Here is a 27,192-nt window from a genome sequence, read left to right on the forward strand (position 1 = left end):
ATAAAGTTTGTCTAAGTCTAATAATTCACGAAGTTCCGCTCATGACTCAGTGCGTCGAATGATGCGGACACGTTTGTTACTGGAGACTTTCTAATACGATTCTGCCTTGGAGACTTTGTATGTGTAAGTAATGTGCAACTATAAATATTTGATAATCGTTTATATTGACAAATGTCACGTTTTACACTGTGATATTATTACGTCTAGCTTGTGCGCTATTGTGTGCTTAGCTGTTGTGTAGCTGCTCGCTCCTAGTAGCCTAAAGCCTACTATGGTTTTTAAATTATTATTTAATTTAAATTATATTTGTATTTATTATTTTTTTATTATCCTTTTAACTCTATTTTATTTATTTTTTTGTTTCTGTTTACCTTTTGTAAATGACTTCAGTAAAATATAATAGTAAATAAAGTAAACACGCTTGTATCGGACATGATATCACACATTGGACACGCAGGCACATATTATTATTTCCTTTTCCTTTTGTTGATACGGGAGCGATGCACAATATCGACATGGGATCGGGACACTCCCCCCGCCTGTCGACAGTTTCCGCAGCCTTGTTGTTATAGCTTAGGGAAAAGGTGACGCAATCAAGAAAAGCAAAAAGAACGTTAAGGCTCGTCGAGATGGCGACAAGAAAGAGTGATGCATGATGGGAGATACAGGAGCCATGTATGTCTTGGTGTGTCACAATAGATGGCGCTGCAGGCTAAATATAAATCAAGTGTAACTTAGAGTGAAGGTGCAACAGGTAGGTGTTAAATGTCCCCACACGGTCACACAGTCGTCTCTCACCACTTCAGTTTGAATTCTGCTGCTTCACTCTATCATGTTTCTTTCCTTTCTTTGGGGTATGTGTCCATATGCTGTACAGTTTGTCATATTTATGTCTTATATGCATGACAGTATCATTTAGAGTGATGGTGCAACGGAAATGTTCCCACAAGGTCACACAGTCGTCTCTCACCACTTCAGTTTGAATTCCGCTGCTTCACTCTATCATGTTTCTTTCTTTACTTTCTGTTATGTGTCCATAAACTGTACAGCCAATTTTTTTTAAACCATAAAATCTACAGCTGTGGTTTTTACAGTGTGTTACTGTAAAATAGGAAAAAAATACCTTTTTTTTTTTTACTGGCAGGACACTTGCCAGAATTTTACTGTAAAAAAAACAAACCAGTTGTAATGTTTTTCTAGTTACAGTAACAATGTAAAAACAACAGCCGTAGATTTTAGGGTAAAAAAAATGGCAGCTGCAGTAGGGAAGGGGTTCATATGGCCCCATTCCTGGGTGGAAAAGGGGCGGGTTAATCATTTTGCAATGCAGTCTGCTTAAAATGATGGAAAGTGCCACGGTACATAACAATGGAAATTCCACAAAACACATGTTTAAATGTTCCGCACTCTACTGCCATCTGGCGGCTGAAGTGTATAGTGCAACCACCCATTTCGTCATGTTTCGTGTGTCAGGTAAACAGTGACGAATGGATCCATATAAATCCCCTTCCAACCAGGATTTTACCGTAATATTTGCGTGGTTTTTGACAGCGTATTATTGTAAATGGTACTGCTTCTTTTTTACAGTAGAATTCTGGCAACCAAGTTTTTTTTACCTGTAAAATCTACGGCTGTTGTTTTACAGTGTGTTACTGTAAATAGAAAAAGGGTAAAAAATTTTCTCAGTTGCCAAATTTTTACTGAAAAATCACAGTGATATGCTGTAAAAACTAGCGTAAATTTCACAGTAGAAACTGGCAGCTGAGTCGCCATGTAAAATCGCTAATGCATGTGTATGGCAAATCCAATGTAACACATTTTGGATGAGTGGAGCCTAACTTTACGTTGGAGCGTAAATGTGGGAAATAAATAAATGTGCGAAATAAATCAATGTGAGGAATAAATCAATGTGGAGAATAAATAAATGTGCAAAATAAATCGATGTGGGAAATAAATAAATGTGGGAAATAAAAAAATGTGCGAAATAGCGGAATAAATGTGCGAAATAAATACATGTGAGAAATAAATAAATGTGGGAAATAAATAAATAAATAAATAAATGTGCGAAATAAATACATGTGGGAAATAAATAAATGTGGGGAATAAATAAATGTGGGAAATAAATAAATGTGCAAAATAAATACATGTCGGAAATAAATAAATGTGTGAAATAAATAAATAAATAAATAAATGTGCAAAATAAATAAATAAATGTGCGAAATAAATACACGTGGGAAATAAATGAATTTGGGGAATAAATAAATGTGCGAAATAAATACATGTCGAAAATAAATAAATGCGCGAAATAAATAAATGTGTGAAATAAATACATGTGCGAAATAAATAATGTGTGAGATAAATAAATAAGTAAATGTGCGAAATAAATAAATGTGTGAAATAAATAAATACATGTGTGAAATAAATACATGTGTGAAATAAATAAATGTGTGAAATAAATAAATAAATGTGCGAAATAAATAATTGTGCGAAATAAATAAATGTGTGAAATAAATAAATGTGCAAAATAAATACATGTCGAAAATAAATAAATGCGCGAAATAAATAAATGTGTGAAATAAATAAATGTGCGAGATAAATAAATGTGTGAAATAAATACATGTGTGAAATAAATAAATAAATAAATAAATGTGCGAAATAAATAATTGTGCGAAATAAATAAATGTGTGAAATAAATAAATAAATAAATGTGCGAAATAAATATATGTGGGAAATAAATACATGTGGGGAATAAATAAATGTGCAAAATAAATAAATGTGCGAAATAAATAAATGTGAGAAATAAATACATGTGGGAAATAAATAAATGTGGGAAATAAATAAATGTGAGAAATAAATAAATGTGCGAAACTGCTGCAGTATCTGGCAAGTTGCCATGATTATTAATGTATGATAAACTTGTTATGATTATTCATGTATGATAAACTTGTTCTAAATATTAATGTATGATAAACTTGTTCTGATTATTAAAGTATGATAAACTTGTTCTGATTATTAATATATGATAAACTTGTTCTGATTATTGATGAATGATAAACTTGTTCTGATTATTCATGTATGATAAACCTACGAGGATAAGTTTATGATGTGTAAGGTTGATCACGTGGTAAATAGCAACAATTGACCTAAATGACTACCAACGTTCACACGTGTCATATTATGCAATTGATCCCTGTCACTCCTTTGTTCTCAAACCTTCAACCAATCAGCACGCAGCAGCTTAACTGTCAACCAATCACATTTTTGAGCCTGCAGCGCCACCTTGTGGACAAACAGGACAAGACATGTTTCTCCTAGTCAGAGCTTACCTGCTGGTGAGGGATCATAGGAAAGCTGATGTCCATCCTCGGGGGCGGCATGACGACAGGACGCTTGAACCTCAAAGGACAAAGAAATTGATACTACATCATATAGATACTACATCATACTAATACTACATCATACTGATACTACATCATACTGATACTACATCATATTGATACTACATCATATTGATACTACATCATACTGATACTACATCATACTTATACTACATCATACTGATACTACATCATACTGATCCTACATCATATTGATACTACATCATACTGATACTACATCATACTGATACATCATACTGATACTACATCATATTGATACTACATCATACTGATACTACATCATATTGACACTACATCATACTGATACTACATCATATTGATACTACATCATACTGATACTACATCATATTGACACTACATCATACTGATACTACATCATACTGATACTACATCATATTGACACTACATCATACTGATACTACATCATACTTATACTACATCATACTGATACTACATCATACTGATCCTACATCATATTGATACTACATCATATTGACACTACATCATACTGATACTACATCATATTGACACTACATCATATTGACACTACATCATACTGATACTACATCATATTGACACTACATCATAATGATACTACATCATACTGGTACTACATCATACTGATACTATATCATATTGATACTACATCATACTGATACTACATCATATTGATACTACATCATACTGATACTACATCATACTGATACTATATCATACTGATACTACATCATATTGATACTACATCATACTGATACTACATCATATTGATACTACATCATACTGATATTATATCATATTGATACAACATCATACTGATACTACATCATATTGATACTACATCATACTGATACTACATCATATTGATACTACATCATACTGATACTATATCATACTGATACTACATCATATTGATACTACATCATACTGATACTACATCATATTGATACTACATCATATTGATACTTCCTCATATTGACACTACATCATACTGATACTACATCATATTGATACTACATCATACTGATACTACATCATATTGACACTACATCATACTGTTACTACATCATATTGATACGGCATCATGCTGACACTACATCATACTGATACTACATCATACTGATACTACATCATATTGATACTACATCATACTGATACTACATCATACTGATACTACATCATATTGACACTACATCATACTGATACTACATCATATTGATACTACATCATATTGACACTACATACTGATACTACATCATATTGATACTACATCATACTGATACTACATCATATTGATACTACATCATACTGATACTACATCATTTTGATACTACATCATTTTGATACTACATCATATTGATACTACATCATACTGATACGACATCATATTGATATGACATCATACTGATATGACATCATACTGATACGACATCATACTGATACTATGTCATATAGGAACTACATCATACTGATACTTCATCATATTGATACTCCATCGTACTGATACTACATCATACTGATACTATATCATATCGATACTCCATCATACTGATACTGTACATATTGATACTACATCATACTGATACTTCATCATATTTATACTCCATCACATTGATACTAAATCCCATTGATACTATATCATAATGATACTGCATCACATTGATACTACATCATATTGATATTTCATCATATTGATACTACATCATATTGATACAACATCACATTGATACTACATCATACTGATACATCACATTGATACTCAATCAGATTAATATTTGATCATATTGATACAAAATCACATTGATACTCTATCAGATTAATATTTGATCATATTGATACCACATCATATCGATACCCTATCAGATTAATATCTTATCATGTTGATACTTGATGTGACTTTATCGTGACCGTGAACCACATAAGATAAGATGTGATATCGCTGTAGTGTGACATGACTCCATCATCCTCATGGAAATGGCGAGTGGAAGCAGAACTCTCTAGAAGCACGTGCTGACGCTGACGTGTGGAGGACGGCTGTGTGTCGCACGGTACACGCCGGCGTGCTCAGCGGGGGAGGGGAAAATCCCTCCTTACCCTCAGCGCAGCGTCTTATCGCGATCACCTGTACAATCTACGGCTGTTGTTTTACAGTGTGTTACTGTAAATAGAAAAACGGTACAACATTTTTTTTTACTGGCAGATCAGTCGCCAGATTTTTACTGTAAAATCACAAGTAAATTTTACTGTAGAAACTGGCAGCTGAGTCGCCATGTAAAATCGCTAATGCTAATCAGCAGCATGTGTATGGCAAATCCAATGTAAGTTAGCATCAAGCTAACACATTTTGGATGAGTGGAGCCTAACTTTACGTTGGAGCGTAAATGTGGAAAATAAATAAATGTGGGAAATAAAGGGAATAAGCGGTAGAAAATGGATGGATGGATGATAAATACATGTGGGAAATAAATACATGTGGGAAATAAATACATGTGAGAAAAAAATAACTGTGGGAAATAAATAAATGTGGGAAATAAATACACGTGAGAAAAAAATAATTGTGGGAAATAAATGTGGGAAATAAATAAATGTGGGAAATAAATAAATGTGGGGAATGAATAAATGTGGGGAATAAATAAATGTGCGGAATAAATGTGTGAAATAAATACATGTGAGGAATAAATAAATGTGCGGAATAAATAAATGTGCAAAATAAATAAATGTGTGAAATAAATACATGTGAGGAATAAATAAATGTGCGGAATAAATAAATGTGCAAAATAAATAAATGTGGGAAATAAATACATGTGGGAAATAAATAAATGGGGGAAATAAATTAATGTGGGAAACAAACAAATGTGCGAAATAAATAAATAAATGTGAGAAATAAATAAATGTAGGAAATAAATACATGTGGGGAATAAATAAAAGTGAGAAATAAATAAATGTGGGGAATAAGTAAATGTAGGAAATAAATACATGTGGGAAATAAATAAATGTGCAAAATAAATGAATGTGCGGAATAAATAAATGTGAGGAATAAATAAATGTGGGAAATAAATAAATGTGCGGAATAAATACATGTGAGAAATAAAACAATGTGGGGAATAAATAAATGTGGGAAATAAATAAATGTGCGGAATAAATGTGAGAAATAAATAAATGTGCGAAATAAATAAATGTGAGAAATAAATACATGTGGGAAATAAATACATGTGGGAAATAAATAAATGTGCAAAATAAATGAATGTGCTGAATAAATAAATGTGGGCAATAAATACATGTGGGAAATAAATAAATGTGAGAAATAAATACATGTGGGAAATAAATAAACGTGGGAAATAAATACATGTGGGAAATAAATAAATGTGGGAAATAAAGGGAATAAGCGGTAGAAAATGGATGGATGGATGGATAAATACATGTGGGAAATAAATACATGTGGGAAATAAATACATGTGAGAAAAAAATAACTGTGGGAAATAAATAAATGTGGGAAATAAATAAATGTGGGAAATAAATAAATGTGGGAAATAAATACATGTGGGAAAAATACATGTGGGAAATAAATAAATGTGGGAAATAAATACATGTGAGAAAAAAATAATTGTGGGAAATAAATGTGGGAAATAAATAATGTGGGAAATAAATAAATGTGGGGAATGAATAAAGGTGGGAAATAAATAAATGTGCGGAATAAATAAATGTGCAAAATAAATAAATGTGGGAAATAAATACATGTGGGAAATAAATAAATGGGGGAAATAAATTAATGTGGGAAACAAACAAATGTGCGAAATAAATAAATAAATGTGAGAAATAAATAAATGTAGGAAATAAATACATGTGGGAAATAAATAAAAGTGAGAAATAAATAAATGTGGGGAATAAATAAATGTAGGAAATAAATACATGTGGGGAATAAATAAATGTGCAAAATAAATGAACGTGCGGAATAAATAAATGTGAGAAATAAATAAATGTGAGAAATAAAACAATGTGGGAAATAAATAAATGTGCGGAATAAATGTGCGAAATAAATAAATGTGCGAAATAAATACATGTGGGAAATAAATAAATGTGCAAAATAAATGAATGTGCCGAATAAATAAATGTGGGCAATAAATACATGTGGGAAATAAATAAATGTGAGAAATAAATAAATGTGGGAAATAAATAAATGTGGAAAATAAATATGCAAAATAAATGAATGTGCGGAATAAATAAATGTGGGAAATAAATATGCAAAATAAATGAACGTGGGAAATAAATACATGTGGGAAATAAATACATGTGAGAAAAAAATAACTGTGGGAAATAAATAAATGTGGGAAATAAATAAATCACTAGAAGCACGTGCTGACCCTGACGTGTGGAAGACGGCTTGCGTGTCAGCGGAGGTCAAAGATGGGGAGGGGGAAAATCCCTCCTCATCGTCAGCGCGGCGCCTTATCGCCGTCACCCGCGGCGTTTGCCGTTATGAAACCGCGCTCGGAGCTCAGAGCGCCGACATTCATTTCCTCGCTCAACTTATCAGATCTCATCCGTCAAACAGCTCCGGGCCGCCGTGCTGGCGTGCAGGTGGCCTCCCCTTGAGAAAGGTTCCGTGCGGCGCTCCTAAAATGAGAGCGGGGTTGGGGGTGTGGGGGGCGTTCAGAGTGCAGCCCGGCGGCCATTTTCAGCGCGCAGCTTCCTTTGATGTTGTAAAATCAATACGTCGATTATTCACGAGACAGCAGGGGTCGGGTGGAACTGCGGCATCACCGAGGTCCTTGAAGGCAAGAACCTCTGGGTCACATGACCTCAATATCCGCAGGTCATGTGACACGTCCCTCCCCTGGGCTCAGCTTGCACGGGGACAACAATGTCTTCATATCGGCTCAGATCTCACAACTTCTTCTTCCACATTATTACTTCTTCTTCTATGTTATTACTTCCCGGGCCTTGGTGACCCGGGAGCTCGTGTTCCCGGGCGGTCGGAGACAAAGACCAGGACCGAGGCCGTGATTGGTTGACCTCACGGAAAGAAGACACTTGTGAGAACTTGGCAACAATCAAAAACTGCAAGCGAACCACTCCTTGGATTCTGATTGGCTAGCCGGACGTTACCCAGCATGCACTGCCTGTGTCCAAACGAGCTTCCATCCATTTTCTACCGCTTGTCCCTATCGGGGTCCTCCGAACAAAAACTGTTCAAACATTTGCTGTCTCAAATGGAATACTTGCATCAGTAAACATCAAAAAGTACACGCACTGTGTACTTAGTTCCTGAAGGTGGGTATTAGTATTTACCCTCAGTGGTTCCTGGTACTTCTTTGCAGTGTACTGCAGTTTACTGTACTTCTCAGTGGGAATGTATTGCATATGCACTCAAAAGACTAAGTGTAAGTACACAAGTGCAACACAATAATACACAAAACGACTACTTATAAGTACACAAGTGTAACACACTAATACATAAAAAGACTAAGTATAAGTACACTAATGTAAAACACTTATGCACTAAAAAGTCTAAGTATAAGTACACAAGTGTAACACACTAATACACAAAATGACTAAATATAAGTAAACAGGTGTAACACACCAATACACAAAAGGACTAATTATAAGTACACATGTGCAACAATCTTATGCACTAAAAAGGCTAAGTATAAGTACACAAGTGTAAGACACTTATACACAAAATGCTAAGTATAAGTACACAGGTGTAAAACACTTATGCACTAAAACAACTAAATATAAGTACACAAGTGTAACACTAATACACTAAACGACTAAGTATAAGTACACATGTGCAAAACAATAATACACAAAAAGACTAAGTATCAGTACACAAGTGTAATACATTAAGACACAAAAGACCAAGTATAAGTACACAAGTGGAACACACTAATACATAAAAAGACTAAGTATAAGTACACAAGTGTAACACACTAATACACAAAATGCTAAGTATAAGTACACAAATGTACTAAAAAGACTAAGCATAAGTACACAAGTGTAACACACTAATACACAAAAGGACTAATTATAAGTACACTTGTGCAACAATCTTATGCACTAAAAAGACTAAGTATAAGTACACAAGTGTAACACACTAATACACAAAAAGACTATGTATAAGTAAACTAGAGTAACACACTAATAAATAAAAAGACTAAGTATAAGTACACAAGTGTAACACACCAATACACAAAAAGATTATGTATAAGTACACTAGAGTAACACACTAATAAATAAAAAGACTAAGTATAAGTACACAAGTGTAACACACTAATACACAAAAGGCTAAGTATAAGTACACAAATGTAAAACATTTATGCACTAAAAAGACTAAGCATAAGTATACAAGTGTAACACACTAATACACAAAAGGACTAATTATAAGTACACCTGTGCAACAATCTTATGCACTAAAAAGACTAAGTATAAGTACACAAGTGTAACACACTAATACACAAAAAGACTATGTACAAGTACACTAGAGTAACACACTAATAAATAAAAAGACTAAGTATAAGTACACAAGTGTAACACACTAATACACAAAAAGACTATGTATAAGTACACTAGAGTAACACACTAATAAATAAAAAGACTAAGTATAAGTACAGAAGTGTAACACACTATTACACAAAAAGACTATGTATAAGTACACTAGAGTAACACACTAATAAATAAAAAGACTAAGTATACGTACAGAAGTGTAACACACTATTACACAAAAAGACTATGTATAAGTACACTAGAGTAACACACTAATAAATAAAAAGACTAAGTATAAGTACACAAGTGTAACACACTAATACACAAAAGGCTAAGTATAAGTACACAAATGTAAAACACTTATGCACTAAAAATACTAAGTATAAGTACACAAGTGTAACACACTAATACACAAAAGGACTACTTATAAGTACAAAGGTGTAACACACCAATACACAAAAGGACTAATTATAAGTACACATGTGCAACAATCTTATGCACTAAAAAGACTAAGTAGAGGTACACAAGTGTAACACACAAAAAGACTAAGTATAGTACACAAGTGTAACACACAAAAAGACTAAGTATAAGTACACAAGAATAACACACTAATAAATAAAAAGACTAAGTATAAGTACACAAGTGTAACACACTAATACACAAAAAGACTATGTATAAGTACATTAGAGTAACACACTAATACATAAAAAGACTAAGTATAAGTACACAAGTGTAACACACTATTACACAAAAAGACTATGTATAAGTACACTAGAGTAACACACTAATAAATAAAAAGACTAAGTATAAGTACACAAGTGTAACACACTAATACACAAAAGGCTAAGTATAAGTACACAAATGTAAAACACTTATGCACTAAAAAGACTAAGCATAAGTACACAAGTGTAACACACTAATACACAAAAGGACTAATTATAAGTACACATGTGCAACAATCTTATGCACTAAAAAGACTAAATATAAGTACACAAGTGTAACACACTAATACACAAAAAGACTATGTATAAGTACACTAGAGTAACACACTAATAAATAAAAAGACTAAGTATACGTACACAAGTGTAACACCAATGCACAAAAAGACTATGTATAAATACAGTACAGTAACACACTAATAATTAAAAAGACTAAGTATAAGTACACAAGTGTAACACACTAATACACAAAAAGACTATGTATAAGTACACTAGAGTAACACACTAATAAATAAAAAGACTAAGTATAAGTACACATGTGTAACACACTAATACACAAAAGGCTAAGTATAAGTACACAAAATGTAAAACACTTATGCACTAAAAAGACTAAGTATAAGTACACAAGTGTAACACACTAATACACAAAATGACTACTTATAAGTACAAAGGTGTAACACACAAATACACAAAATAACTAATAAGTACACGTGTGCAACAATCTTATGCACTAAAAAGACTAAGTATAAGTACACAAGTGTAACACACAAAAAGACTAAGTATAAGTACACAAGTGTAACACACAAAAAGACTTAGTATAAGTACACAAGTGTAACACACTAATACACAAAAGGCTAAGTATAAGTACACAAATGTAAAACACTTATGCACTAAATACTAGGTATAAGTACACAGGTGTAACACACTAATACACAAAAGGATTAAGTATAAGTACACAGATTGTGCACACTTAAAAGTACACGCTATTTTATAATTTGTACACACTATGTTACACTTTAACACACACCCAAAGTACAAACTGTTTTATACTTTGTACACACTAAAAGTACACACTATTTTATAGAGTGTACACACTATTAGCACACACTATTTTATACTTTGTACACACTATATTACACTTTGACACACACCCAAAGTACACACGGTTTTATAGATTGTACACACTAAAAGTACACACTATTTTATAGATTGTACACACTAAAAGTACACACTATTTTATAGATTGTACACACTAAAAGTACACACTATTTTATAGATTGTACACACTGTTGACTGAGTGATGTGTGGGTGTTAGGTGTAGTACACAAGTGCGCCACTAGAGACAGGACTGGTGGGTGTTAGTAAAGGGGGCCAAGGTGTAGTACACCAGTGCGCCACTAGAGACAGGACTGGTGGGTGCTAGTAAAGGGGGCCGAGGTGTAGTACACAAGTGCGCCACTAGAGACAGGACTGGCCATGTTTGAGGTCTTACTTGGACATGGTGAGGGCCAGGTTGTAGGTGGCCATCTTGATCTTGTTCTGGGCCTCCAGGTGAGTCATGCCCTCCGTGCTGACGCCATCAATGGCCACGATGGCGTCGCCCTGGACCAGGTTGGCGAGCGCCGCCTTGCTGCCCGGCGAGATCTGAACAAAGGAGTACAGACGGGAAAATGATGACCTTTGACCTGGGCTGTCGCACTGGTGGCTGTCATCAATGACTGGCGAGAGGAGTGACGGAGTGAATTCAATGGCGTCTTTAATACGTTCACATTTGTAGTCCTGGTTTCTGATCATTTTGTATCTTTGTATTTTATTTCTAGCATGAAATGTGGTGGTTATTATTAATAATCACTTTATGAAACATGGTGGTTATTATTAATAATCACTTCATGAAACGTGGTGGTTATTATTAATAATCACTTTATGAAACGTGGTGGTTATTATTAATAATCACTTAACAAAATGTGGTGTTATCGTTAATCACTTTATGAAATGTGGTGGTTATTATTAATAACCTCTTTATGAAATGTGGTGGTTATATATAATCACTTTACGAAATGTGGTGGTTATTATTAATAATCACTTCATGAAACGTGGTGGTTATTATTAATAATCACTTCATAAAATGAGGTGGTTATTATTAATAATCACTTTATGAAACGTGGTGGTTATTATTAATAATCACTTAACAAAATGTGGTGTTATCGTTAATCACTTTATGAAACGTGGTGGTTATTATTAATAATCACTTTATGAAACGTGGTGGTTATTATTAATAATCACTTTATGAAACGTGGTGGTTATTATTAATAATCACTTAACCAAATGTGGTGGTTATTATTAATAATCACTTCATGAAATGTGGTGGTTATCATTAATAATCACTTTATGAAACATGGTGGTTATTAATAATCACTTTATGAAATGTGGTGGTTATAATTAATAACTTATTTATGAAATGTGGTGGTTATATGTAATCACTTTACGAAATGTGGTGGTTATTATTAATAATCACTTTATGAAATGTGGTGATTATTATTAATAATCACTTCATGAAATGTGGTGGTTATTATTAATAATCACTTCATGATAGGTGGGGGTTATAATTAATAATCACTTTATGAAATGTGGTGGTTAATACTAATAATCACTTGATCAAATGTGGTGGTTACTATTAACAATCACTTTATAAAATGTGGTGGTTATTATTAATAACCACTTTATGAAACATGGTGGTTATTGTTAATAACCACTTTATGAAATGTGGTGGTTAATACTAATAATCACTTTATGAAACATGGTGGTTATTATTAATAATCACTTTATGAAATGTGGTGGTTATTATTAATAACCACTTCATGAAACATGGTGGTTATTGTAATAATCACTTTATGAAATGTGGTGGTTATTATTAATAATCAATTTATGAAACATGGTGGTTATTAATAATCACTTTATGAAATGTGGTGGTTATTATTAATAACTTATTTATGAAATGTGGTGGTTATATATAATCACTTTACGAAATGTGGTGGTTATTATTAATAATCACTTTATGAAATGTGGTGATTATTATTAATAATCACTTCATGAAACGTGGTGGTTATTATTAATAATCACTTCATAAAATGTGGTGGTTATTATTAATAATCACTTTATGAAATGTGGTGGTTATATATAATCACTTTACGAAATGTGGTGGTTATTATTAATAATCACTTCATGAAATGTGGTGGTTATATATAATCACTTTACGAAATGTGGTGGTTATTATTAATAATCACTTCATGAAATGCGGTGGTTATTATTAATAATAACTTTATGAAACGTGGTGGTTATTATTAATAATCACTTAACCAAATGTGGTGGTTATTATTAATAATCACTTCATGAAATGTGGTGGTTATCATTAATAATCACTTTATGAAACATGGTGGTTATTAATAATCACTTTATGAAATGTGGTGGTTATAATTAATAACTTATTTATGAAATGTGGTGGTTATATGTAATCACTTTACGAAATGTGGTGGTTATTATTAATAATCACTTTATGAAATGTGGTGATTATTATTAATAATCACTTCATGAAATGTGGTGGTTATTATTAATAATCACTTCATATAGGTGGGGGTTATTATTAATAATCACTTTATGAAATGTGGTGGTTAATACTAATAATCACTTGATCAAATGTGGTGGTTATTATTAACAATCACTTTATAAAATGTGGTGGTTATTATTAATAACCACTTTATGAAACATGGTGGTTATTGTTAATAACCACTTTATGAAATGTGGTGGTTAATACTAATAATCACTTTATGAAACATGGTGGTTATTATTAATAATCACTTTATGAAATGTGGTGGTTATTATTAATAACCACTTCATGAAACATGGTGGTTATTGTAATAATCACTTTATGAAATGTGGTGGTTATTATTAATAATCAATTTATAAATCATGGTGGTTATTATTAATAATCACTTTATGAAATGTGGTGGTTATTATTAATAATCACTTTATGAAATATGGTGGTTATTATTAAAAATCACTTTATGAAAGGTGGTGGTTATAATAATCACTTTATGAAATGTGGTGGTTATTATAAACAATGACTTTATGACACGTGGTGGTTTATTATTAATAATCACTTCATGAAATGTGGTGGTTATTATTAGTAATCACTTTATGAAACGTGGTGGTTATTAGTAATAATCACTTAACAAAATGTGGTGTTATTAATAATCACTTTATGAAATGTGGTGATTATTATTAATAATCACTTTATGAAATGCGGTGGTTATTATTAATAATCACTTAACAAAATGTGGGGTTATCATTAATAATCACTTTATGAAATGTGGTGGTTATTATTAATAACAGGTTATTATTAATAACCACTTTATGAAATGTGGTGGTTATAATAGTGACTTTATGAAATGTGTTGGTTATTATTAATAATCACTTTATGAAAAGTGGTGGTTATAATAGTGACTTTATGAAATGTGGTGGTTATTATTAATAATCACTTTATGAAATGTGGTGGTTATTATTAATAATCACTTTATGAAATGTGGTGGTTTATTATTAATAATCACTTCATGACTGGGCTACATCCTTCATGAAAAAAGGGAAGTCTGCCATATTTGGGCGTGTGTAACTCGCCTGGTCCAGTCCCTACTTTTCTCCAACCTGTGTCATGAGAGACGAGCGCGCTAGGTACCGAGCTAAAAGTCTGAGCGATCCACCTGGTAGCCGGCACTGCTCTTGAGGCGGTGAGGGAGTGAGGTCGACTAACAGACACGTCCACCAGTGCGCCAACTCAAGCCGAGGGTGCGGCGCTTTAGGCGCGAACACGGCAGGTCATGTGACCGCCGGCTCATCAGGGGGAGTCTCAGTGGCGCCGCCCTCCAAAGCCCACACAGCTGTCAACACACCCGCCGCTAACCCCACCCCCGCCCGCTCTTTTGACCCCCCCAAAAACCCTTCGTCATCACTCCAGCATCACGCTTCTATTTGCAGCCCTGAACTCTGACCTTTGCACCCTGAGGACTGTATGCAGGAAGCAGAAGTAACGCGGCAAGAAAATAATTTAATCGCATTAGCAAGACATTGATTACCGCAAACTATAAGATCCTACTTTTTTCCCACGCTTTGAACCCTGTGGCTTATAAACCGGTGCAGCTAATTGATGGATTTTTCTTCGCTGACGGCCATGATGCAAATAGTTTTCATGAAACACATGCAAAGACACTTAAACGGTGTGTTATTGTTTGTGCGATGGCGCCATCTTTTGGAGGATTTTGCTCACTGCAGGCGCTGCTGGGTGAATGCTTACAAGTATTTACTGCTGTTAAAAGCTTTGAGCCGGAAGTAGACGTGCCGTTTCATCTTTGAGCCGTCCATAGCGTTTCTCCTCGTATGGATTCTTCATTCATCACTCCGAGCAACGTCACATGTTACTATTCATCACCTAGATCAGTGTTTTTCAACCACTGTGCCGCGGCACACTAGTGTGCCGTGAGATACAGTCTTATAATCCGCAAATAATGTGCCGTTGTTGAGTCTGTACTGTCTGGACATCGGGAGACTTACCACGTTATATTCTTCCATATCAGTAGGTGGCAGCAGGTAGCTAATTGCTTTGTAGATGTCGGAAACAGCGGGAGGCAGGGTGCAGGTAAAAAGGTGTCTAATGCTTGAATCAAAAATAAACAAAAGGTGAGTGCCCCTAAGAAAAGGCATTGAAGCTTAGGGAAGGCTTTGCAGAATGAAACTAAAACTGAACTGGCTACAAAGTAAACAAAAAACGGAATGCTGGACGACAGCAAAGACTTACTGTGGAGCAAAGACGGCATCCACAAAGTACATCCCAACATGACATGACGATCAACAATGTCCCCACAAAGAAGGATAAAAACAACTGAAATATTCTTGATTGCTAAAACAAAGCAGGTGTGGTGGAATGGCGGTCAAAGGAAGACATGAAACTGCGACAGGAAAATACCAAAAAAAGAGAAAAAGCCACCAAAATAGGAGCGCAAGACAAGAACTAAAACACTACACACAAAAAAAACAGCAAAAAAGTCCAAATAAGTCAGGGGGTGATTTGACAGGTGGTGACAGTACACCTACTTTGAGACAAGAGCTATATTGATGCATGCTTGGTTATGGTTTAAAGTCATACCCAACAATTGTGACAACTACTTTTTATTGTCAATATCGGCTGCTGAGTTTCATTTTTTAATGAGTTCTGCTGGGGGTGTGCCTCCGCATTTGAAAAAATGCGCCTTGGCTCAAAAAAGGTTGAAAAACACTGACCTAGATGATGCAAGTACCGTAAATTCCAGACTATAAATCGCTACTTTTTTCCTACACTTTGAGCCCTGCGGCTTATAAGATTGTTTTACCCAAATCTGACTATAGCGGTCAAATCTAGACCCCTTGCGTACTCAGATAGCTTGCACACTGTTTGCTGGTTTGGTTGACCACTACTTCGTTCACCGGATGTACAAAGGTCAGAAAAAGTCATGTCACTAAATACAAATATATGGGGAGGCCCCCCCGCCCCCAATATCCCGACTTTTGACAGAAAAAAAATCCCGATTTTTTGACAGAAAAAACCCAGACTCCTTGACAGAAAAAATCCCGACATTTTGACAGAAAACCCTGACTTTTTGACAGAAAAAATCCTGACTTTTAACAGAGAAAAATCCCGACTTTTTGACAGAAAAAATCCCGACTTTTTGACAGAATAAAATCCCGATTTTTTTGACGGAAAAAAATCCCGATTTTTTTGACGGAAAAAAATCTCGATTTTTTTGACGGAAAATATCTCGATTTTTTGACAGAAAAATATCCTGATTTTTTGACAGAAAAAAATCCCGATGTTGTGACAGAAAAAAATCCCGACATTTTGACAGGAAAAATCCTGACTGTTTGACAGAAAAATCCTGACTTTTAACAGAGAAAAATCCTGACTTTTTGACAGAAAAAAACCCGACTTTTTGACAGAGAAAATCCCGATTTTTTTGACGGAAAAAATCCTGACTTTTAACAGAATAATGCCGACTTTTTGACAGAAAAAATGCCGACTTTTTGACAGAAAAACCCGACTTTTTGACAGAGAAAATCCTGACTTTTAACAGAGAAAAATCTTGACTTTTTGACAGAAAAAATCCCGACTTTTTGACAGTATAAAATCCCGATTTTTTTGAAGGATAAAAATCCCGATTTTTGACGGAAAAAATCCTGATTTTTTGACAGAAAAAAATCCTGATTTTTTGACAGAAAAAAATCCTGATTTTTTGACAGAAAAAATCCTGATTTTTTGACAGAAAAAAAATCCTGATTTTTTTGACAGAAAAAAATCCCGATTTTGTGACAGAAAAAAATCCCGACATTTTTACAGGAAAAATCCCGACTGTTTGACAGAAAAATCCTGACTTTTAAGAGAGAACAATCCTGACTTTTTGACAGAAAAAAACCCTGACTCTTTGACAGAGAAAATCCCAATTTTTTTGACGGAAAAAATCCTGATTTTTAACAGAATAATGCAGACTTTTTGACAGAAAAAATGCAGACTTTTTGACAGAAAAAATGCAGACTTTTTGACAGAGAAAATCCTGACTTTTAACAGAGAAAAATCTTGACTTTTTGACAGAAAAAATCCCGACTTTTTGACGGAATAAAATCCCGATTTTTTTGACGGAAAAAAATCCTAATTTTTGACGGAAAAAATCTCGATTTTTTGACAGAAAAAAATCCCGATTTTGTGACAGAAAAAAATCCCGACATTTTGACAGTAAAAATCCAGACTGTTTGACAGAAAAATCCTGACTTTTAACAGAGAAAAATCCTGACTTTTTGACAGAAAAAAACCCCGACTTTTTGACAGAGAAAATCCAGATTTTTTTGACGGAAAAAATCCCGACTTTTAACAGAATAATGCCGACTTTTTGACAGAAAAAATGCAGACTTTTTGACGGAATAAAATCCCGATTTTTTGACGGAAAAAATCACGACTTTTTGACAGAAAAATCCTAATTTTGTGACAAAAAAAATTCCGACATTTTGACAGAAAAAAATCCGGACATTTTGACAGAAATAATCACGACTTTTTGACAGGAAAAGTCCAGACTTTGTGACAGAAAATGTCCATCGATGCAGAGCCAAGTCATGTAAACATTGATCCATCATGCGGGTAATTTATGGATTTTTTCCTCCGCTAATTGCCACCATGTTTTGTGGTCGATAGTTTTCATTAAACCCAAGCACAGGACCAAAAATGGTGTGTTATTGTTTGTGCTATGGCGCCATCTTTCGGACGAGATCGCTCACTGCAGGTGCTGCGAGTTGAAAAGTCACTTTCTGTTTTGCCTCAAACAGAAAGTAAAAACCGTCCGTTGCGTTTCTTCTCGCATGGATTCTTCATTCATCACTCTGAGCAACGGTTGTAAGTTTTACAATATAACTAAAACAATTCATACTTGCTAAAGCGTCCCATGTGTGATGTCTGTAGGAGTGTTTTCATGCATATTTGACGGGTTATCCTAGTGTAATCAAGCTAGCGTCGTTAGCATTAGCTAATATAACTAGTGCTATATTAGCTATATTAGCTAACATAGCTAATAAGACTCTTGAACACATCATAATAATCCCCTCAATTCCCCCCAAAAAGGGATTAACTGGCTGGAGTATAAAGACAATATAACATACATCCATAAACGTGGATGCATATGCAAAAGTACAATACATTTATCTGTACAGTAATCTTTTTATTTATATCTGCACCTTATTGATTTTTAATCCTGCACTACCATGAGCTAATACAACAAAATTTCGTTCTTATCTGTACTATAAAGTTCAAATTTGAATGACAATAAAAAGGAAGTCTAAGTCTAAGTCCAAGTCTATATGCTAACAGGTTTACGAGTGGCTGTGTTAGTATTATTAACTTACAATGGCATTATTTTTGTATTGTTTCAGTTTCACAAATTCATTCACCAAAACATCACCGTGAAGTTATTGAGTCTGTTTAGCCGATTGGAGAGCTAGCTTGCGCAACTAGTGGGGTCCATGACGACGGCTTCTGTTTTGTTTGATCATCCGTTTTACTGCCGTGTTACAAACAATGAAGGCATGTAAATAAACATTTGCAGAATATTTCTGTGTAAATAACTCATTTTCACAACGACTTATAGTCCGGCGCGGCTTATATATGGAAAATAGATATTTCTTCTAAAATGTAGTGGGTGTGGCTTATATACTGGTGCGCTCTATAGCCTGGAGAATACGGTATTAAAACCTTTTTGTGGTGTCTCACATTAATTGTGTTCTACCCTCCACTACTATTCTCACTGGTATTGCATTCTTCATCATCTAAACTGGGCCGCCGTGTAGAGTGCAGACTGGGCTCGGTTCAGTCCAACCGGATCTGGATCAGTGAGGCCAGCAGAGAACTGGTCCAAGTCTGCAGCATCCACTGTCAGCAGATCTACAGCCAGATAACGACTTCTGCCCACTATCGGTACACACTTTAACCTTTAACAGTGTGTGTGTGTGTGTGTGTGTGTTTTCTGGCAATGCTTACTTAATGGGGACATGGCTCTGTTTACACAGTCACCTTTAGGGGATTTCTGACGGTATGGGGACAAAACAACAGGTCCCCTAAAGGGAAACCTTTTTAAATGATTCTGAGGATTATGTCATATTTAATTAGAACTTTTTTTTTTTTTTTTTTTTAATGGTCCTCAGTAGTCGCGTACAAATTTGTGTGAATTATGCAATTTTTTTAAAATTTGGTCCCCATGAACCATATTAACTCTTTTTCCCCAGGTTCCCCGGTAAGAATGATCTTCGACTTCTGCCCACTGTCAGAACACACTTTGACCTTTACCAGTGTGTGTGTGTGTGTGTGTGTGCGCGCTACTGCACACATCTTGTGTTTCCCTTCACGTCCTCAGACTACTGTATTTTCCGGACTATAAAGCACACCGGTATATAAGCCATACCAACTAAATCCTAAAAAGAAAAAAAACTTATATTTCCATATATAAGTCACACTAGACTATAAGCCGCAGATAAATATGTTGTTAAATATGTTATTTACACAGAAATGTTTATTTACATTCCTAAATTGTTTCCAAACGGTGTCTGTAACATGGCAGTAAAATGGCTGATCAAACAAAACAGAAGTCGTCGTCATGGACCCACCAGCTGCGCAAGCCAGCTCTTCAGTCGGCTAAACAGACTCAATAACTTCACTGTGACGTTTTGGTGAATTTACTGAGGAATTTGGGAAATAAATAAAAAATACATAACACAGACACTTGTAAAAATTTTGCATATTAGCTAATGCTAACGACGCTAGCTTGATTACATCACGATAGCACATCCAAATATGCATATATATATATATATATATATATGTGTGTGTATATATATATATATATATATATATGTGTGTGTATATATATATATATATATATATACATATATATATATATATGTGTGTATATATATATATATATATATATATATATATATATATATATATATACACACACACACTTTATTGCCAAAAGTATTTGGCCACCCATCCAAATGATGAGAACCAGCTGTCCTAATCACTTGGCCCGGTGTATAAAATCAAGCACTTAGGCATGGAGACTGTTTCTACAAACATTTGTGAAAGAATAGGCCGCTCTCAGTGATTTCCAGCGTGGAACTGTCATAGGATGCCACCTGTGCAACAAATCCAGTCGTGAAATTTCCCCGCTCCTAAATATTCCAAAGTCAACTGTCGGCTTTATTATAAGAAAAGTGAAGAGCTTGGGAACAACAGCAACTCAGCCACTAAGTGGTAGGCCACGTAAACTGACAGAGAGGGGTCAGCGGATGCTGAAGCGCATAGTGCAAAGACTTTCTGCACAGTCAGTTGCTACAGAGCTCCAAACTTCATGTGACCTTCCAATCAGCCCACGTACAGTACGCAGAGAGCTTCATGGAATGGGTTTCCAAGGCCGAGCAGCTGCATCTAAGCCATACATCACCAAGTCCAATGCAAAGCGTGGGATGCAGTGGTGTAAAGCACGTCACCACTGGACTCTAGAGCAGAGACGCCTTCTCTGGACTGATGAGTCACGCTTTTCCATTTGGCAATCTGATGGACCAGTCTGGGTTTGGAGGTTGCCAGGAGAACGCTACATTTCAGACTGCATTGTGCCGAGTGTGAAATTTGGTGGAGGAGGAATTATGGTGTGGGGTTGTTTTTCAGGAGTTGGGCCAGTGAAAGGAACTTTGAATGCTCCAGAATACCAACACATGTTGGACATTTACACGCTCCCAACCTTGTGGGAACAGTTTGGAGTGGGCCCCTTCCTCTTCCAACATGACTGCGCACCAGTGCACAAAGCAAAGTATACGAGGAGCCCCCCACACACACTTGTAGTTTGTAATATCCCAATTTTTGACAGAAAAAAGAAACGATTTTTGACAGAAAAAACCCGATTTTTTGACAGAAAAAACCCGATTTTTTGACAGAGAAAATCCCGACATTTTGATAGAAAAAACTCGATTTTTTGACAGAGAAAATCCCGACTTTTTGACAGAAAAAATCTTGACTTTTAACAGAGAAAATTTCCAACTTTTTGACAGACAAAATCCCGACTTTTTGACAGAATAAAATCCCGATTTTTTTGACAAAAAAAAAATCCAGATTTTTTGACAGAAAAAATCCCAACATTTTGACAGAAAAAATCCCGACTGTTTGACAGAAAAATCCTGACTTTTGACAGAGAAAAATCCTGACTTTTTGACAGTAAAAATCCCGACTTTTTGACAGAAAAAAATCCCGACTTTTTGACAGAGAAAATCCCGATTTTTTGACAGAAAAAAAATCCCGATTTTTTGACAGAAAAAATCCTGATTTTTTGACAGAGAAAAATCCTGACTTTTAACAGAGAAAATTCCCGACTTTTTGACAGAATAAAATCCCGATTTTTTTGACGAAAAAAAAATCTAGATTTTTTGACAGAAAAAATCCCGACATTTTGACAGAAAAAATCCCGACTGTTTGACAGAAAAATCCTGACTTTTGACAGAAAAAAATCCTGACTTTTTAACAGAAAACAATGCCGACTTTTTGACAGAGAAAATCCTGATTTTTTGACCGAAAAAATCCTGACTTTTAACAGAGAACAATCCAGTCTTTTTGACAGAAAAAAATCCAGATTTTTTGACAGAGAAAAATCCTGACTTTTAACAGAGAAAAAAATCCAGATTTTTTGACAGAGAAAAATCCTGACTTATAACAGAAAAAAATCACGACTTTTTGACAGAAAAAATCACGACTTTTTGACAGAAAAAATCACTACTTTTTGACAGAAAAATCTTGACTTTGTGACAGAAAAAATCACGACATTTTGACACAAAAAATCCCAACTTTGTCACAGAAAAAAAATCCAGAGTTTTGACAGAAAAATCCAGACTTTTTGACAGAGAAAATCCTGATTTTTTGACCGTAAAAATCCTGACTTTTAACAGAGAAAAATCCAGTCTTTTTGACAGAGAAAAATCCTGACTTTTAACAGAGAAAAAAAATCCCGATTTTTTGACAGAGAAAAATCCTGACTTTTAACAGAAAAAAATGCAGACTTTTTGACAGAATAAAATCCCGATTTTTTTGACAGAAAAAATCACTACTTTTTGACAGAAAAATCCCGACTTTGTGACAAAAAAACCACAACATTTTGACAGAGAAAAATCCCGACTTCGTGACAGAAAAAAATCCAGAGTTTTGACAGAAAAATCCAGATTTTTTGACAGAAAAAAAAATCCAGATTTTTTAACAGAATAAATCCCTACATTTTGACATAAATAATCCAGATTTTTTGACGGGAAAAATCCAGACTTTGTGACAGAAAATGTCCATCGATGCAGATGTTTTCTGTGGTACTAGCATCCAAGTCTAAGCCAAGACATGTAAACATTGATCCATCATGCGGGTAATTTATGGATTTTTTTCCCGCTAATCGCCACCATGTTTTGTGGTCAATAGTTTTCATTAAACCCAAGCACAGGACCAAAAATGGTGTGTTATTGTTTGTGCTATGGCGCCATCTTTGGCACCAGTGCACAAAGCAAGGTCCATAAAGACATGGATGACAGAGTCATGTGGGTGAACTTGACTGGCCTGCACAGAGTCCTGACCTGAACACCTTTTGGGATGAATTAGAACGGAGACTGAGAGCCAGGCCTTCTCCACCAACATCAGTGTGTGACCTCACCAATGCGCTTTTGGAAGAATGACGGAAAATTCCTATAAACACACTTCGCAACTGTGTGACAGCCCTTCACAGAAGAGTTGAAGCTGTACTCATCATATATGTACATACTGGCAGCCATCTTGAAGTGACCCTGCTGGCTTGTAAGAGTGCATGCTAACAGGGGAGGCCACTGATAAGACGTGTGTGTGTGTGTGTGTGTGTGTGTGTGTGTGTGTGTGTGTGTGTGTGTGTGTGTGACCTTCAGCGGCTAAAAACAGCCGCGCGCTGTCAACAGTTGCAGTTGTGACCGAGGTTCTGTGCAGACTTCTCCTGGTTCTAGTGACTCACACTCCAGTCACGCCGTCTAAGATCTCAACTCGGCCGCGGCGATATCGCTGCTGACTTCCACTCAGGCTCGTATCGTCCCTCCCCGGCGGATCAGCGGCGACGCGGCGAGCATTCTGCAACTCTGAGTCACGCACAACGAGCTGACATTCACCCTGAGCTTCTGGATTTGTGTTTCATGCAGAGCTCATGAAAAGATAACTGAGATCCCCCACATTGTAAGGTTAGACCGGGGGGGCAGCTGAGAGATTTGGACTTGCGGGGTCAGCCGGAGTCAGTTATCCAGCGATACTAACGTGGATTTAAATACCAGAATACTCCGAAATGTCTTCTGGTTTGTTGAAGTCAGCATGAAGTCAAAAGTCAGTTCACTTCTAGACTATAAAGTAATGAGTGTGACAAGAAAGAGTGAGAGAAAATTTGAAATAGCAGAAACATGTCCCCAAAAAGGGACAAGCGGTAGAAAATGGATGGATGGATGGATGTCCCGTAGGGTTATAACATACACCGTAATCGCACAACATATCCATTCAAATCCCAATCTCAATTCTTATTCATCCTGATTCTAAATAGATTCATCATTTTCATAAAGTAGCAAAATATAAAAGATGTTAGCAAACTTCTAAGATGTCGCCGAGTAGCAAAATGTACGATTTTTAGGTTTGAACACACAAAATTGGATAAAAAGCCAGCATAAAACATTAGCATGCTAAGCTAGCATGGGGTCGGTTGAGAGGAAATACCAAAATGCACTACTTTTAGGTATAAACTTACACATTTAGCTAAAAAGCTACAACGTTGGCATATAAGCATTAGCATGCTAATGTTAGCATGCTAATACAACAGACGTTAAGACACTTTCAAGGTGAGGCCAAGTATCAAAAAGGTTGAAACATACACAATTAGCTAAAAAAGCTAGCATAAAATGTTAGCATGCTAGCACATGACCGGATAAGAGGAAATACCAAAATGCACTATTTGTCATGATCCATGTCCCGGATCATGTTTTATGTTCTGTTAGTTTTGGACTTCATAGTTCCTGTTTTTTGTACACCCTTGTTTGTTTTAGTTACCATGGTTACTTATTATTTCCACCTGCCTCTGATTAGTGTTCGCCCGCTCACCTGCTGCCCGAGCACTAATCAGAGGCATTATTTAAACCTGCCTTGTCCTCCAGTCAGTGCTGGAGTATTGTTTGTTGTATGCTGTCTGTTGCCTGTTTCATGCAATGCTCTGTTCATGCTTGTTTTCTGGAGATACCGTAGTTCATGCTGATGATTTCATGCTTAGTTCAGGCTGCTCGTGCCTTGCCAAGTAAGTTTTGTTTACTTATGCCACAGTTAGCGACTTTTTGTTTCATGTCCATAGTTCAGGCTAAGTGTTAGCTTTTGTTTACTGCGTTAAGTTGTGCTTTCGCCTTGTGCGCCTTTTTGTTTTCACCTTTTCTTGAACATTAAAACCATGTTTTCTTGTACACCGCCTGTCATCTCTGCATCTTGGGGTTCGTCATCTCCACATCATGACACTATTTTTAGGTGTGAACATACAAAATTAGCTACAATGCTAGCATGAAACTTTAGCTTATTAGCATTAGCAGGCCAACGTTAGCATGCCAATGTAACAGACGCTAGCACACTTGCAAGAGTATCAAAAACCATGATTTTAAGGCTGAAACATACACAATTAGCTAAAAAGCTAGCATAAAATGTTAGCATGCTAGCACATGACCGGATAAGGGGAAATACCAAAATGCACTATTTTTAGGTACAAACATACAAATTTAGCTAAAAAAGATAGCATACAACATTGACATGTTAGCATTAGCCAGCCGACGTTAGCATACTAATACAACAGACGCTAGCACACTTACAAGAGTACCGGTATCAAAAACCATGATTTTTAGGTTAAAACATACACAATTAGCTAAAAAGCTAGCATAAAACAATAGCATGCTAAGCAGGCATGTGGTCGGATGAGAGGAAATACCGAAATGCACTATTTTTTAGGTATAAACATACAAATTTAGCTAAAAAGGTAGCATACAACGCTGGCATGTTAGCAATAACCAGCCAACGTTAGCATACTAATATAACAGACGCTAGCACACTTACAAGAGTATCAAAAACCATGATTTTTAGGTTGAAACATACACAATTAGCTAAAAAGCTAGCATAAAACATTAGCATGCTAAGCTAGCATGTGGTCGGATGAGAGGAAATACCGAAATGCACTATTTTTTAGGTATAAACATAAAAATTTAGCTAAAAAGATAGCATACAATGCTGGCATGTTAGCATTAGCCAGCCGACGTTAGCATGCTAATATAACAGACGCTAGCACACTTACAAGAGTATCAAAAACCATGATTTTTAGGTTGAAACATACACAATTAGCTAAAAAGCTAGCATAAAACATTAGCATGTTAAGCTAGCATGTGGTCGGATGAGAGGAAATACCAAAATGCACAATTTTTAGGTGTGAACATACAAATTTAGCTAAAAAAGATAGCATACAACGCTGGCATGTTAGTATTAGCCAGCCGACGTTAGCATACTAATATAACAGACGCTAGCACTCTTACAAGAGTATCAAAAACCATGATTTTTAGGTTGAAACATACACAATTAGCTAAAAAGCTAGCATAAAACATTAGCATGCTAAGCTAGCATGTGGTCGGATGAGAGGAAATACCAAAATGCACAATTTTTAGGTGTGAACATACAAATTTAGCTAAAAAAGATAGCATACAACGCTGGCATGTTAGTATTAGCCAGCCGACGTTAGCATACTAATATAACAGACGCTAGCAAACTTACAAGAGTATCAAAAACCATGATTTTTAAGTTGAAACATACACAATTAGCTAAAAAGCTAGCATAAAACATTAGGATGCTAAGCTAGCATGTGGTCGGCTGAGAGGAAATACCAAAATGCACTATTTCTAGGTGTGAACATACAAATTTAGCTAAAAAAGAT

General features: G+C 35.2%; 1 protein-coding gene across 4 annotated transcripts in view; it reads right to left on the reverse strand.

Annotated features, from left to right (window-relative positions):
* LOC133610945 (LIM domain-binding protein 3-like) overlaps positions 1–27,192 on the reverse strand; it is a 73,970-nt gene that overhangs the window by 35,334 nt on the left and 11,444 nt on the right. For all 4 annotated transcript variants that reach the window (XM_061967753.1, XM_061967744.1, XM_061967735.1 and 1 more), the window contains exons 2-3: positions 12,090–12,241; positions 3,327–3,396 (exon numbers count right to left, since the gene is read on the reverse strand). In XM_061967753.1, the coding sequence (XP_061823737.1) occupies positions 3,327–3,396; positions 12,090–12,241 (222 nt within the window). The remainder of the gene's footprint in view (positions 1–3,326; positions 3,397–12,089; positions 12,242–27,192) is intronic.

Source organism: Nerophis lumbriciformis, linkage group LG02 (assembly GCF_033978685.3).
Source record: "Nerophis lumbriciformis linkage group LG02, RoL_Nlum_v2.1, whole genome shotgun sequence".
NCBI classification, from domain to species: domain Eukaryota; kingdom Metazoa; phylum Chordata; class Actinopteri; order Syngnathiformes; family Syngnathidae; genus Nerophis; species Nerophis lumbriciformis.